Here is a 16,584-nt window from a genome sequence, read left to right as displayed (position 1 = left end):
CTAGCTAACGCAGGTAGCCATCTCTAGAACCTATCTTCTTAAAAGAAATGACATGTACTTTTAGATGAGTTTCATTATAATTATGTCTCCTTGTGCACCAGGGATTGTATTACACCAGGAAACAGTTTTCCAAATTGTACTATGTCCAAGTATTCAAGGCAATAAGCCACCAAGTATCAGACTCCCAAAGTTTGACCCAGCCTGGATGACTAAGTCAGGCTGAGCCAAGTTTACATTCCTACCTCTTCAAGGATCGTTTTGCTGCCCGTCATGACACCTCCCTTTATTCTTATGAATTCTTAGTTCATGTGTTTTGTTACAATGATGGAAAATTATCATAGCACAATGAAGGCACTATCCAAATCAACAGTAAAGAGTGATTAAAACCGGTCCTGCGGAAATGGCTCAATAGATACAGTAACTGTTGCACGAGCATAAGGACCTCAGTCCAATCCCCGGCATCGCCTAAGAGCTGGGAATGGCAATGAATACCTGTAAGTCTAGTGCTGGGCACAGAGACAGGGCGATCCCTGGAATTTGCTAGTCAGTTGGGCTAGCCAAAATGTGAGCTCAAAGTCTCAGGTCTTTTTCTCTGCACCCACATGAGTGCAGCTATGAAGCTGAGATCTGCTTTTGGCTTTGTGTTGTCTGACTTCCTTCTAAGGTTTACCTTGTATCTGCATACCTTAATATTCAGCCAAAGTGTGCTCAAATCTCTCTGGTCAGTGGGGCATTGGTTTTAAGGGGGCAGAACCTGTGTATACAAAGGCAACATGAAGTGGCCCCAGAAAACATCGGAGGGTCTGGTCTCAGTGCATTCTTTGGCACATATACAGATCCACTGGTAGGGATCTATTTTATGTATGTATGATATATGTATGTCTTTATATGAGTGTGTAAATAGGTACACATATGTGTGCCCGTGTGTGGAAGCCAGAGGTTGAAGTCAGATAGAATGCTTTCTTCAATTGCTATCCACCTTATTTTGTAAAAATGTATTTGCCAGATGTGGTAGCACACACCTTGGAGCACTTGGGAGGAACAGGCAGGCCAGACTGGTATACATAGTGAGCTTGTGCCATTTAGAGCTACATTCTGTGACCCTGAATGGGCTGGGCTGGCAAGATAACTCAGCAGATAAAGGAGCCTGCTGCCAGCCTGACAATCCCAGGGTCTGAAGTGGTGAAAGGAGAGAACAGACTCCAGCAAGTTGCCTTCTGACCTCTATATAAGGTACATCCACAAATATACACATAAAGCAAATAAAAGGAAAAAAGAAGAGAGAAAAGGGCTTTTCCCAGAGCAGTGGGAGAGTGTTCACCGTGCAGTCAAATGAGTGCACCATGCCCCTCCCTGTACCAGTCAACAGACTAATACGCTCATGAAATCTGGGTTCCTTCACCTTGGACTCTTAGCTGTGACTGCCTGCACGGGACTTGTGGGGCAAATGCACTGGCTGTAACAGAGCCTATTCTGCTGACATCCTGAAGCGCGGGTCCCTTTGCTCCCGTTACAGGAGTCTCAGGTCTTCTGCCTGTACCCATCGACTTTGGCGTGCTCACTTGCTACTTCTAAGCAGAGCAAAAGTTCCAGTCCTTCACTGTCCTTAATATTTCCAGGAAGCAGTACCCAGGAAGCCATTCACACCTCCAGCCATTAAAGCAAAACAAGAAGCCATCGGATGGGGCTAGGGGTACAGCTCAGTGATAAAGCACTTGCCTAAATTACTCAAGCTCTGGATTCAAGACCCAGCACTGTCAAAACAAAAACAAACAACAACTCCACCAGCATGGAGCATTACCCACACCTATCATAAACGACATTAACGCTGACAATGGCATTCCCCTTCATCCTGAGGGGGTGTAAATAGTCCAGCTGACTTTAAATAGCTTCTTTTTTTCGTTGTTTGGGTTTTCTGAGAAGGTCCGAATCTGAAGTCCATACTGATATCAAACTCATAGCAATCCTCTTGCCTCAAGAGCCCTGAGTGCTGGCATTATAAGTGGGAGCCACAACCCAACATACCTTTAGAGTTCTTACTCGTGGATTCAACATTCACATACTGACAGTCATGTGGGCCACTACAATAAACAAAAGCTCTGTGGATCTTAATGTTTCACATGGGCAGGATACAGCCAAGACCCAAAGGAAGAAACACTATTCATATTGACTAACTACTCTTTCTTTGCTTTGTTTTTTGAGAAAGGGTTTCTCTGATTCTCCCAGGCTGCCCAGGAGCTCTCTCTGTACATGAATTCAGAGATCCGCCTGCCTCTGCCTCCCACGCTCTGAGATGCACCACCACCATCCTGCTTACACCAACAACCCATGTTTAAGAAACAAGCCCTGTATGTGTACATGAAATCTATGGAACTCTAACAACTACTTTGATAATAAGATGTATAAAATACCTCACAGTACTATCAATATGTAAAAACATCTAGAAAATATTTTAATTGGAAAATTATGTGGCCAATGTAAAAACACTGATATAAAAAGCAATGATCATAGATACACCTATATTACTAGAACTTGGGAAGCTGAGGCAGGAAGGTTCCATGTGCAAGATCAGCCTTAACTACAAAAGACAAAAAATAGAAATAAAGAAAGCTTTAATGGTAAGGCTGTACTTAGTAATACATACAGTATCACTGAATAAAATACACATAAAGCATTAGTAAAATAACATAGGTTCCAAACTCTGTACATTTACTACAGATAACAGAATTCTCAAGACTTTTTGGAACTCAGGAAAATGATTCAGCAACAATAAATAGCACAGTGTTTAACTTTCTAAATTCATTTTCTGAATTTTTTCCTGCATACTAGTTAAACAGTCTAAACTTAGACAAATCACTAAAAAAATACAAAACCGGCCTGGTAGTGGTGGTGCACGCCTTTAATTCCAGCACTTGGGAGACAGAGGCAGGCGGATTACTGAGTTCCAGGCCAGCCTGGTCTACAGAGTGAGTTCCAGGACAGCCAGGGCTACACAGAGAAACCCTGTCTCGAAAAAAATCCAAAAAGAGAAAAAATACAAAACCCCCAAATGAATTCTAATATACCATAACACATAATATTAAGGGAAGGAGGAGAAAGGAATGTTTTAAGTAAACAGTTGTAAATAACCAGTCAGCGATCTGACATCTCTCAAAATAACTGGAAAAACCAGTTAAGAGGACGGAGAGGTGACTCAGTGGCTGCTCCTGCAGAGATCCTGGATTTGATTCCCAGCACCCACACAGACGCTCATAACCACCTGACCCCAGTTGCAGGGGATCTGATGCTTTCCACTCCACTCCGGGCGCCTGCACTCGTGCATAGACAAACACATAGACACATAATTCATGAACTCAGGGACACCCTGCCTCTGCTGGGACCAATGTGTACACCACCACAGCCAGCTTTTCTTTTTTAATAAGAGGACAGTTTTCAATTTGTCACACTATGTAACTCAAGCTGGCCTACAGTCCTAACTCAGTCTCCCACATGATGGGATGACAGATGTCCACACCACACCTGGTACAACTTAAACACTTTCAAGAGAGACAGAAGGGTGACAGAATTCACAAAACTTCTATACCTAGAAGCTAGGGGAAAATCAAGAAGGAAGTGAAATTTGAATACACAAATTTAAATGTCCATCTAGTTTTAAAATGGCCTCACCTGTGACAAAAATAGGTAGGCAAAAAGAAGAGTGGAAACTAACATTTACATGTGACAATGAGGTATTTTAGTATACAGAGAGATAATATTAACAAAAAGCCTGAGATTGGCTGGCAGCTGTGCAGGACAAGGACATGGGCAGGTTCTTTGTAAACTGGAGCAGCCTCCTGGAAACACAAGGGGAAAGCCTAACATGTGCACTTGACATTTTGAAAAGGCGATGCTTGCCACTCATGGGATAAGGGAACTCACTTCCCACAGCCTCGGCAGTGTTAGAAAACTTTTTAGCTTTTGTCAATCAACAGTTAGCCACTGTTACTGCTATTTGTCTTTACATTTTATTTTTAGCTATGTGATGTGTGTGTGTGGGGGGGGGGGTGTCCTGTGCACAGGTGAGTGTGAGTGTTCAAGGAGGCCAGGAAAGGCTGTCGGGTCCCAGGGAGCTGGAGCTACAGGTACTTGTATGTTCCCAACATGGGTGGTAGATGTTCTCTGTAACAGCAGTACATGCTCTTAACTACTGAGCCAGTTCTTTAGCACCTGATTAACAATTTTTACTAATGTAACCACTGATATTTTCTGCTCCTGTGTCTATATCTCTAAAATTTCCCTTTGATTCCCAGGTCCTCTTTTTTAATTATCCTGTTTGCTTGGTTTTTTGTTTTGGGTTTTTTTTTTTTTTTTTTTTTTTTTGGCTTTTTTCGAGACAGGGTTTCTCGATGTAGCCCTGGCTGTCCTAGAACTCACTTTGTAGACCAGGCTGGCCTCGAACTCAGAAATCCGCCTGCCTCTGCCTCCTGAGTGTTCGGATTAAAGGCATGCGCCACCACGCCCCGCTTTTTGAGTTGTTTTTGATTTTGGTTTTGTTTTTTGTGTAGCCCTGGCTGTCTTGGAACTCACTCTGTGGACCAGGCTGGCCTTGAACTCAAAAATTCGCCCGCCTCTGCCTCTCAAGAGCTGGGATTAAAGACATGCACCACTACCACTACCTGGCTTGAATGATTTTGTAGCCTTCTTTTATGTTATGAGGGCACCATCACACAAAGACATGGCATTTCAGATCTGTATACCGGTTTTACCAACTTCCCTCATGATACACATTCCTTCTAAAAGCAGTATACCGTGCAGACAATTGACATCAGAGTTTCCGTGTTAACTGTTACAAAACAAAGTATGTAAACACTACCCTGTGCAAGTAATCCCAAAAGATAATCAGACCCACAGGACACAATCCGGGAGTGAACTGAGCTATCGGAGCAGCTTTCTTCAGGCCTTCCAAGCACCATCCTCTGCTGGGCCCAGCCAGATCCTCCTCCCTCGAGCAAAGTTAGGGCTCTAATCTGAGCATGCTCCAAATAACCCACACGTGCTAGCCAACTGTCGTCCACTCTCAAGACTCTTCCAGAGAAGCAGTCAGCACTCAAATGGACCATTACTAAGTACCAGAGCAGCAGATGTGGCTCCACCTGAGCAGCAGCACGTCACACTGCATAAAGCATCTCCCCACAGGAGGGCTGTCTCCAGTGCTATCTGGCTCAGTTCTGCTCCAGCCATTTCACCTTTCTCATACACTTCCGTGTCACAGCGTCTGAGAGTCTGAGCTTATCCAAGCCCTGGGCGATGCTAATGGGAACCACCCTGGAAAGCACTGCCAGTTGTGAAGCGACTCTTCTCTCCTGACCAGCAGGGGATGCCCTTTTCTTTTTCAATTATTTTTATTTTTTCAATAGGAGTAATGCCTATGCATCACAGAAGCTAGAAAAAGACAGGCTTTCTGGAGCTAGAGTTACAGGTACTTGTAAACCACCATGTGGATGCTGGGAATTGAACCCAAGTCCTCAAGATCAGCCAGTGCTCATAGAGCTGGGCCATCTCTCCAGCCTGGGATGCCCTTTTCTGAGTGTGACAGAAGCCTGTGACAACCTCTTGCTAAGAACTGAAAAGCTAGAAACTGTGAGATATCAAGGTTTAAAGCACCATCATAAATGCAAGGGGAGGAGAGGAGAGGGGAGGGGAGGGGAGGGGAGGGGAGGGGAGGGGAGGGGAGGGGAGGGGAGGAGAGGGGAGGGGAAAGCAAGCCAGTCACACAAGCCTATAAGCCAAACACTTGGAAGGCTAAAGAGGAAGATTGCAAGTTCAAGGGCATATTGAATTAACTAGCAAAACCTTTGTCAGAAAAGCAAAGAATGAATAAGAAGTTATTAGGCTAGGGAGATGTCTCAGCAGGTGAGGGCATTTGCAGGACAGGCCTGATGATTTCAGTTCATCTTCTAGAACTCACAAGCACACTCAGACATGTAAAAATAATGTTTTTACAAGAATAATTACAGGGAGCTGAAGAGATGACTTAGAGGTTAAGAGCACTTGCTGATCTTGCAGAGGACCTAGCTGGGTTCTGTTCCCAGCACTCACATGGTATCTAGACAGGGATAGTCCCACCTAAAAACTGCCTGTAACTCCAACTCCAGAGGATCCAGTATCTTCCAGCCTTGCATGCACATACATACAGGCAAACACACCCATTCACATACAATACAATTTTTAAAAAAGAAATTAGAAAGAAAATGGAATAAACGTGGGGGTGGGGCTGGGAGTGTAGTGCAGAGGTATAGCACTTGCCTAAAAAGTACTAAGTACTGCGTTTGACCCCCCAGGACCACAAAACATATAATATATGGCTAAATAGGCTACTTCACATTGTCTCTATCATAACACATTCTAGTTTGTAGGGCAAGTAATAACATAATAAAGTATTCTAGAAGATCGGGTTAGCATGTGGGCTTGAAAGCATGTTACCATCCAAATCTCACCAATAGTATTAAAAGTGAGCCATCCATGGCTGGACAGTACCTGAAACCCTCTGCAGACTCCACACACTTGCCACACTAGGTTCCAAGTACAGCAGCTAACAAATTTTCACTGACTGAAACATAATTTGCTACACAGAAGGCAAGCATATCATCTCGGTCTATTTCCTATAAAGAACTTTGGTTTTTTCCTTTCTTCTCTTAATGCACTGCTGAGGCTGGAGGTCAGGGGCCGGTGCACACGATGACAATACTGAGAGCACTGCACACCAGACCTGTGGTGAATTCTAGTCCACCTCTTGCCTTCAATTCTTCCTGTCTTTATAATTCTCATTTGGGTTACCCTATTGCAGTCAAAGCTTTGGCCACTGGTCCAACTCATTCTTCAGGGCACATTTTAAAAACGTAAAAGTGTGATGGAAATGCAATGAAGAAGTTACAACATCACACAACTGTATCTAGACAAGGGTGGTCCCGCCTACTGCTTACTAAGGATAAGCAAGAACCGGCTCCTGGCTACACCAACCATGCTGGCACTGTGGAAATCTTAACTAGTGTTCCTGAAAAAGTAACCTTCCAGTGTGGAGGACACAGCGACTTCCTAAGACTTCCTAGCCTGAGATGAGTGGACCTGTTCCCACCTTAAACATAAATCCTCTGTGTACACTTTTCAAGCTAATGCTCTGTGCTGACGCTGGAATCTCAAAGCCTGCTTCTATCTCAAAACCTGCATCTAGAAAGGAATTCTCACTCGTTTGCTATCCTTTCAGCCTATCTCCTGCTGGGATGTCAACCTTGTCCATCCATCCAAAACACACACACACACACACACACACACACACACACACACACACACACACACACACACGCGCACGATAATGCACATGGTTCTGACTGTCCGACACCATAAAATACATCTATTCAAGGCATTTTCCAGACAGCACGAGATCAAAGTATAAGCCGAAAAAATACTTGAGGGTATTAAGAGACTGTACAAGCTTATCTTAGCCATCTAAAACAGACCCTTGATTGAACTGTAAGATGGAAACTCTTGGATCATGAGACCAGGAGTAGTTCAGCTGACACACAACAGAGCACACAACCCTTCCAAAAGGCATGTGGAAACTGAAGGACTGGGCTGAGGAGTTTCTGATTACCTTTCAAGGCCACGAAACCATTATACTCCTTTCTCCACTGGCTACTAACAAGCAAAGCCACCTCTGTAGCTCTGGCCCGGACACTTCAGACGTCAGCCAAGCACTTGGTACACAGCTGGCCCTTAATCCTCCAGTTCACTCTCCATTTACTCTGAGTCGCTCAGCCACTCATCTCCCTGTGTGTTACCAGCAGCAGAGCAGGGTGGGCAAGCCCTTACAAGCCATTAAGAATCCTTTCTGGAACAAGATGTGGTACAAGAGGTATGCTCTACTTGGTAAAATTATAGTGTAACACAAATGGAGTTTCATCCACTAATAAACATTTTGAGCTCAATCTTTAAAAGCATCTTTTAAATGTGCTCCAAAGTGCCATCCATAGAAAAAGAAACTGCTTTAGTAAACAGTATACCTAAAATTAGAAAATTCTATATGCTATTATAGAGGAACTACAAAAAATAAAATACTGTCATTATATATTTTTTAACTTGAAAGCAAGGGAAAATTATAAATATAGTCTATATAAAAATTCCCCAAATTATGAGCAAAGTACAATAAGACATATATGAAAAAGTCACATGGAAGGCATTATTTTACACTACACTTAAAAAAGAAAGAAATAGAAATAGAAATTACAAAAAATAAAAATTAAAAAAAGGTCAAGTGCACACCCCTTTAATCGCAGTGAGGCAGAGGCAGACGGATCACAGAGGTCAGCCTGGTCTACAGAGTGAGTTCAAGGCCACACTGACCTACAGAGTGAAGACCTACCTCAAACTAACAAAAAGAATAAAAATACACAAGATCAGCACAGTTTCCATATAAAGAATCACTCCTTAGTACCTTTCAGGTTACTAACTATAGGTTAATACAAATAAGTACTTTTATCAGAGCTACCTCCATGCTAAGATTCCCAAGTACAGATGCTAATAAATACCACATGAGCAGGTATCTGAAAACTCTCGATTTCCTACTTCTGATGAGCAGCAGTAGCAGGAGAGGTATAAAAATCATAAGCCGATAAAGGATTATGCATCTAGTATTACACTCTTAAAAATGTTTAGAGTTGCCGGCACCTTTAATCCCAGCACTTGGGAGGCAGAGGCAGGCGGATTTCTGAGTTCAAGGCCAGCCTGGTCTACAAAGTGAGTTCCAGTCAGCCAGGGCTACACAGAGAAACCCTGTCTCGAAAAACCAAAAAAAAAAAAAAAAAAAAAAAAAAAAGTTTAGAGTTCATGTAAAACTTAAAAAAAAATCAGTTTGTTTTTTGGGTTTTTTGTTTTTTGTTTTTTTGAGAAAGAGTTTCTCTGTGTAGTCCTGGAACTCACTCTGTAGACCAGGCTGGCTTTGAACTCAGAAATCCGCCTGCCTCTGCCTCCCAAGTGTCCTGGCCCACAGCTTATTCTAAAAAAATAACCCTCATTTTTCTTTCAGGGTTGGGGAGATGACCACTGAATAAACATGCCTGCTCACTAACAATTTGAGTTTGATCACCAAGAACTCAACTCATATGGTGGAAGGAGAAAACCAACCACCACGGTTTGTCCTCTGACCTCCACACATGTCCTGAGCATGCTCACACACATACAAACTGATGACAAAAATGACTTTTAGAGATCTGTTTTTATATGTATGAGTGTTTGCCTGCATGCGTGCATGTGTACCACGAGTGTGCCTGGTGCTTACCAAGGCCCAGAGATCTGAATTCTCTAGAACTGGAGTTACAGGTTGCTGTGAGCTGCCGTATGGGTGCTTGCACGCAAACCCAAGCCCTCTCCAAGATTAGCAAGTGCTCTTAACCACTGAGCAATCTCGCCAGCCCTCACCCCATTTTTAATTTTTAGTCCCCACATTTAATCTTAAAATACCCCAAATTCGGTTACAATGACTTTGTTGAATGACAACTCAGCAGACTCACTTGAAAAGCGGTCCACAGATTTTACTCAGGACGGGGTGTAGTGGCACAAGCCAGGTCTACATAGTGAGTTCCAGGACAGCCAGAGCTACATAGAGACATTGTTTCAAAAAAAATAATAATAATAACAAAAACAAAAACCAACAGAGATTTCAGTCAGTTCCATCTTAGCTGTCCTGCGCCTGGCAAAGGCTCACACCATGCTTAGAGCCCTCACTCAAGGCTCTGGCTACATTCTTGTTTCAGACCCTTTAACAATCTCCTCCCTATCATTTGGGAATAAAAGGCTTATGACTTGGGGCAGGTTGGGCAGATCAGTGGTACAGGATTTGCAGAGCATGTGCCCCACATACCCCCAGTAGCCAGCCCAGGAACCCCAGCTCAGTGTGTGTACATTCTCTGATTCCTACTGGAGATGCACAAGGGTTATCCCTCTCATCATGATTTATGACTTCTGTTACATCTAATTAACTGATCATAATCACCATAATTGGCTGTTCTGATGATTGTAAGCCTGTAAAGTATGTCACCAAAAACAAGGAAAACTTCTCTTATACAAGCAAAGTTAGACTTCCCACCCCTGTGGAAAGAGCTTCATTAAAAACAGAAATCTCTGAAAACAGGCATGGGACCGGAGAGACAACTCAGGGGTTAAGAGCACGGACTGCTCTCTTAGAAGACCCAAGTCTAATTCCCAGCACCACACCAGGGGATCTGACAGCCTCCTCCGGTCTTTAAGGGTACCTCATTTGCACGTACCTACATCCACACACAAATACACAGAGCACACATAACTAAAAAAAAAGATAAAGGCAGCCATCAAAGTATCCAGCATGGAAGGCAAGTGCCCCACCAGCAGTGACAGCCCAGACCTTCTCCTGTGACTTTAATTGAGACTCACTAAGTTGCCCAGGCTGGCCTGCTTTGGCAATCTTCTGCTTCAGCCTCCTGAGTAGCTGGGCTTACAGATTTGCTAGAACACAGCCTCTTAAAATGTTTTGGGAACTTTATTCAAACATTAAAAATAACCAGTTAAATAGTAATCAACGTGATAAGATCAACAGTCATTTCCCCTGTACACACTACTTCATACAGTGTTGTGAGCATTGGGCAAGATTTCCAAAATGGTTGGCCTTTTCCATGACGCTCTCAATGTTATTGGGGTGACTTTATTATCAGGCTAAGAAAGGCACTTGGCAGCACTTCTACTGATACATAGGTGTTGATTGCAGACATCTCTTCTAGAGATGCTTATCTCACAGCCAATGAAACGAGTACCAAAATTTAAATGTACACAGTCAAGATTTAAAATTCTATGGTATATGCCGGGCGTGGTGACGCACACCTTTAATCCCAGCACTCCGGAGGCAGAGGCAGGTAGATTTCTGAGTTTGAGGCCAGCCTGGTCTACAAAGTGAGGTCCAGGACAACCAGGGCTATACAGAGAAACCCTGTCTTGAAAAACAAAACAAAACAAAAAAAAAATCTATGGTATCTAGCCAAAGACTGGGAGAAGTCCAGGGATTACTCTCACACAGTCAGCAAGTACCCATGGAACCTATAAATACCCAATATGAATTGAGAGTGGAGAGATAAAAGTAGATTTCCTGTTAGTGGGAGTCAATCTTAGTAATGAGTACACGATTCAATTCAAATACTTAATCACCAGAAAAGATGGCCAAGAAAGACAGTCCCTAACCCAGAACTACCTTGGACACAATCATCTTAAACCATACAGCAGCCTCTGTGTGTGTGTGTGTGTGTGTGTGTGTGTGTGTGTGTGTGTTTGCTTAGAAGTTATCTTAACCTAAGGATGACTTTGCTTCATACCCTCCCGTGGCTCTGTCACCAGCACAGAAAAGCCCCACACCCAGGCATCTCTGCCCTTCAGCATTCTTCACGTAGCTGGGTGGTCTCTTCTCCTGGTCACTGCTCCCCAACACACACACACTCACCTGCCTCCAAAATTCCCACTCCAGCTCACTGGTTTGAACTGTTACACATTTTTCAACACTTTGGGAAGGTATTTATTTCCTGGTCCCTTCTTCCATCCTCCACACTTCAAAAGGTTGGCTGGTGCTCTGATCCTCAGGGCTCTAGCCTAGCACACACCATGATGAAATTCTGTGGGAGATTTTTGTTTTCTTTCTCTGTCGTGGTGGGGATAAAACCCAAGGCCTTGGTGCAAACTAGGCAAACATTTTACACCTTAAGGATCTCTACTGTCCACTATCATGTGCAAACTGGCACCCCTGGAGCCTGGAAAAGGGCATAGATCCCCTGGATCTGGAAGTTGGACAGTTGTGAGCTACCACGTCCAAACCAGGATCCCGTACAAGAGCAGCCAGATCTCTCAACCAGGGAGCTAACTCTCCAGCCAAGATGTTGTAAGCAAGTAAAGATTCAAATCCTGGCTGCACCTTAACCCTTTGATCAGGAACCACTAAATCTTGGAGACTCTTAAGAAGTTTACACACATGTCTTGGAGGTATACTGTCCTTTAAAGTGTCTCTCTCTTCCTTAAAGCCGGGGTTTAATTCTATAATAAAACTGTTTCTTAATAAACTCCAACTTCATTTCATCAAAGGCAAAAGGGGGGGCTGGGGCAAAATAAATGGCAAAAATAAAGTACTTGCCACACAAGCATGAGAACCTGAACCAGGTCCCCAGTCCCCACACCAAAAAAATGTTCCCTGTAGCTTGTGGGCTAGCTAGTAGTAGTCTAGGTGAATCCAGCTCCAGGTTCACTAAGAGCCTGTCTCAATGAAAGTCAAGGCTAGTATGACACCAAGGAAAATAGCTAACATTTGCTAACCTCTGGCCTCCACATGCACACACTGTGAACACACATACCAAAAGAAAAGACAGGCAAGGCAGTGGTCCACACCCGCAATCTCACCACTTGAGAGGCCTAGGCAGGCGGAATGCTCCAAGTTCAGAGTCTTGCCTGATCGCCTGATCTACACAGCCAAAGCTGTATTGCGAGACCCTGTCCCCCAAAATAAACACACAAATCAAAATAAATAAATAATCCCCCCAAACAGTAACTCTCAGAGGCTGAATAGAAACTGGGACTGTAGCTCAGTTAAACAGCCCCTATCTAACATGTGTAAACCTTAAAGTCAGTCATCACCAAGTAACAAGCAAGCTTCTTCTCCCCCCAAAACAGTCTATGTAGCCTGGACTGTCCTGGAACTCACTCTGTAGACCAGGCCTGTTCAAACTCATAGAGATCTGTCTCTGCCTCCAGCATTCTGGTATTAAAGGTGTGAGCCACCGCCACCACCGCCCAGTAACAAGCTTGACAAGACCATTTTATTTTAGCCTCTTCTTTCTTTTAACTGCGACTCTGGTGGGCGGGAGGATCGAATATTACTCTGTAGTATAGGCTGGCCTCAAACTCACTACATAGCCCCGTTGACGTCAAAACTCCCAAGACTGTTGTTCCTGACTCAATTTCCAAATACTGGGATGTCAGAAGTGGGTGACTAATTGGGTCTTCCTTTGAAAAGTAATTCTAGGTTTGTAGGTTAAAAGACCCAACAGTTAACTTCCAGGAGGTGGCAGGGGGTGGGGGGACCATAGGGGCTCTTACCACAAAACTAGGTGACGCTGTAAAACTTATGCCAGTGTCACATCTAAACTCCACAGACAGACCGAGCCTACCACATCCAGCAACACATTTCCCAACCACAGAGGTTGGTCATCAGCTCTGAGACACAGCCAGCTGCCAATGACCTAGTCTCCAAGGCGCTTCCCTCTATGGAGCCAACTTCCGCGAAGGGATGGAAGGACATCCCCTTGGCTCTCCCTTCCAGACAGCTCGGAATCAGGGACTGCCTTTATTATTATTTTCCATAAAAGGGTCTTCCTCAGTGGCAGAGGGCTGACCTCAAAACTCGCGGCAATCCTCCTGCCTCAGCTTCAGGACTTCTCATTCAGAGACACCCATAACCTTGGCCTCTAGCACCTGGGACGAGTATTCAAAACCCCGCGCCACAGCAGCCGCACCAGCCCCGGGACCCACGCGGGCTCCGGATGGGACCCGCCCGGCTGCAACCACAACTCCGGACTCGGACAGGATCGGAGCGGCAGCCGACGACCGGGGAGCGTGTCCTCCCGGGAGCCCGAGTCCCGCCGAGCTGGGAAGAACTCGGCCGAGCTGGAGAGGCCGAGAGCAGCAGCAGAGCTCCGGCGGCCTGGCCCTATGCGCCCGCCCGCCCTCCCGGCTGAGAGGCGGAACGGAGCGGCCCCGGTCAGCGCGCGGCCGGACACCGCCGCCGCCGCCCCGCTCCGTGTGGGAACGCGCCTCCGGAGCCCCCGTCCCTCCGAACCTGCTCCGCGGCTCCGCCGGCGTCCGACCGCCGCTCCCAGCGCCCCTTCAGTCACTCGGCTCCCTGCCCCGCCCCTGCCCCCGCACGCCCCGCCCCCGGCACCGCGAGCACGCGCGCGGTGCGTACGCGTGGCGTCATTTCCGTGACGCTTCGGACTTCCGGGGACTGGCTGGCGGCTGGCCGGAAAAGATTGCAACGCTCCGGAGGCTGTCCACCCGAAGGGGCAGTCCCTGAGGGCAGGGGACACCGAGTGACCGTGAGGCCCTCGCTGACGTGTCTGTGACTCGCGAGAAGCCGCGGTTTCCCCTGTCATTCCTCATTCCGTCTACCAGCTTCTGCTTGCATTAGCCTGAGGGCGACAAGGAGCCCCGAGGACAGCCATACACGAAACGGGACATCAAAGTCTGGGACCAGGAGACATCTCCCAGCGCTTAGCGAATGCGGCCGCCAGAAGGAAATACAAACACACCTTTCCCCTAGTGAGCAGTTAGCAGGGAATAGATAGTCAGGAAAAAGATCGAGAGGGAAAAGTTTAGCACATGACTGCCTGTCTGTAAAGATAGATAACGCTCCCACTGGACAGTTGACATGCCACCTCACTAGCTTTTGTTATCTCCCTGGGCCAAGAACCGTCGGGGTGGAGGAGATGAAGTTATAGGATAGGGGAGGAGAGAATTCAGAATGAACCCTACAAATGAGCAACCCAGAGTCCGTGAGACTGGCTCTCAGCTCTGGAAAAAACAAAAAACAAAAACAAAACACTGTTCCCAGCAGAATTTTTTTTTTAACCCCTGTCTCAATAAATGCCTGTTTTCACCTTTTCTGACTCTGCTATTTTGTTTTTCACTCCTGGGCACTCGTCCATAGAAAGAACCTGGTCACCTGGGCAGATGGCCCACAGAAATGAACACTCCTGGCTTGCTCTTTTTAAGAGCAGGACTTGAAACTGATTCAATTTAGGAGAATCTTAAGGAAATTGGTCCAATAGCAACTAGGCTGTGATCCCAGCCTGGCTAGGTGGAGACAGGAAGTTCAGGAGTTCCCATCTCTAGTGTTCTTGGCCTGGGCAAATATAAGGAAGGTTGTGGGGTATAGCTTTATAATGAGAGCACATGATGATGCAGGAGTTGTGAGAATAAAAGGATCTTTCATGACCCAGCTGTGCTTGGCACAAGGCTGTAGGGTGCCAGACAGGGTCAGGTTGGCCTAGGGAAGTGGCTCCAAGTTGGATGTTTAAGGTCTATGAAGATTAAAGAAAGACACAGACAAATGAGGTGAAAGCGAGTTTTATGAAAGAGGATTACAAGTAAAGAGGGCCAGAGAGATGTTTCAGTGTGTAAAAGGTTTCCCATTCAGGCTTGACAACCTAAATCCAAATCCTGGAACTGACCTGACAAAAAAAAGAAGGAGGGGATGGAGAGATGACTCAGTGGTTAAGAACGGTGGTTGCTCTTTCAGAGGAGCTGGGTTCGATTCCCAGCACCCACATGGCAGCTCACAACTGTCTGCAACTCCAGTTGCAGAGGATCCAATACCCTCACACAGACACACATGCAGTCAAAATACCAATGTACGTAAAATAAATAAATGGTTTCAACAAAAAGTAGAAGGAGAGACCCAACTAACAAAGATGCCCACTCACCTCCATGTAAGTATCATGGCATCCACACACAATAATCATAATGTAAGGAAACATGAGGAAGCCTCTCCTGTACATTTACTACTGAAGGGGGGAAAGCTTTTGGCATCAGTGAAAGATAGCTGGACAGTCAGGTTGGTGCCAACTGCCCGGGAGCTTGCTTCATCAGGTTATCTCAAACCGGATTGCAGACATCTTTGTTTCTCATCCCTGGTGTTCTTGGCCTCGCTGCTTGAACTCTTAGCATTCATTTAAAACATAGATACATATTTTCACAGAAATATGTGTGAACTATGGGCAGTTCCACCCTGAGCCCTTTTCCTTTCCTACCTACAGAAGGCTAGCTCTTTCTTCTGGAGGACCTAGGTTCAATCATCAGAATTAAAAAAAAAAAAAATTGGGGTATAGCTGAGACCTAAAAATTAAATAAGTTAGTCAGTGGGTTTTTTTGGTTTTGTTTGTTTGTTTTTGGAGTTTGTTTGTTTGTTTTTGAGACAGGGTTTCTCTGAATAGCCCTGGCTGTCCTGGAACTCACTTTGTAGACCAGGCTCACCTCGAACTCAGAAATCCGCCTGCCTCTGCCTCCCGAGTGCTGGGATTAAAGACATGCGCCACCACACCCGGCTAAGTTAGCCAGTGTTACACAGCATTAATAGTGAAGGCATGAACAGAAGCTAGTCTTAGTTCCCACTTCAAGACTGCTAGAGGCAGCAGATAAGTGTTGTCTACCTTGTGAAGTTCTCTAAAAACCCACCCTTGTGTTAAAGATTCTGTAGACTGGTTTTGGAGAGTTGGAATGTTATAGAGCCATATCTCAGACTGTCTTTAGGTCCGTTGAATATCCGTTTAAGACTCATTCTGTCTCTGACTTAACATCCTTCTGGCCAGCCGGAAAAATCTTTGGAATGCATTCTTACATTCCAACGGTGGTGTCCACCAATCCACAAGCCGAGAATGTCAACAGATAGCATGTGAAGCCTACAGCAGAGCTTCCCTGACTTTGTCCTAACTCCCTCTCTGTTAAGCCCCACCAATGTGTTCAGCAGTTGTGTTCACGTATGGCTGGCTC

At 45.3% G+C, this 16,584-nt stretch overlaps 1 protein-coding gene across 5 annotated transcripts in view; it reads right to left on the bottom strand.

The window, feature by feature from the left end:
- Rabgef1 (RAB guanine nucleotide exchange factor (GEF) 1) overlaps positions 1–13,952 on the bottom strand; it is a 42,524-nt gene extending 28,572 nt beyond the window's left edge. For 2 of the 5 annotated variants that reach the window (NM_001199059.1, NM_001359233.1), the window contains exon 1: positions 13,877–13,952. Coding sequence is in view for 2 of the 5 variants with exons in the window: in XM_006504447.4 (XP_006504510.1) it covers positions 13,434–13,480 (47 nt within the window). In the remaining 3 variants the exon portion in view is untranslated. Of the gene's footprint in view, positions 1–13,433; positions 13,781–13,876 lie in introns of those variants that run through there. The other 3 variants (NM_001378873.1, XM_006504447.4, XM_006504446.4) reach the window with 3 other exon arrangements.
- Between the last annotated feature and the right edge of the window lie 2,632 nt (positions 13,953–16,584).

Source organism: Mus musculus, chromosome 5 (assembly GCF_000001635.26).
Source record: "Mus musculus strain C57BL/6J chromosome 5, GRCm38.p6 C57BL/6J".
Lineage (NCBI taxonomy): Eukaryota > Metazoa > Chordata > Mammalia > Rodentia > Muridae > Mus > Mus musculus.
This window is presented reverse-complemented; position numbering and strand designations above follow the sequence as displayed.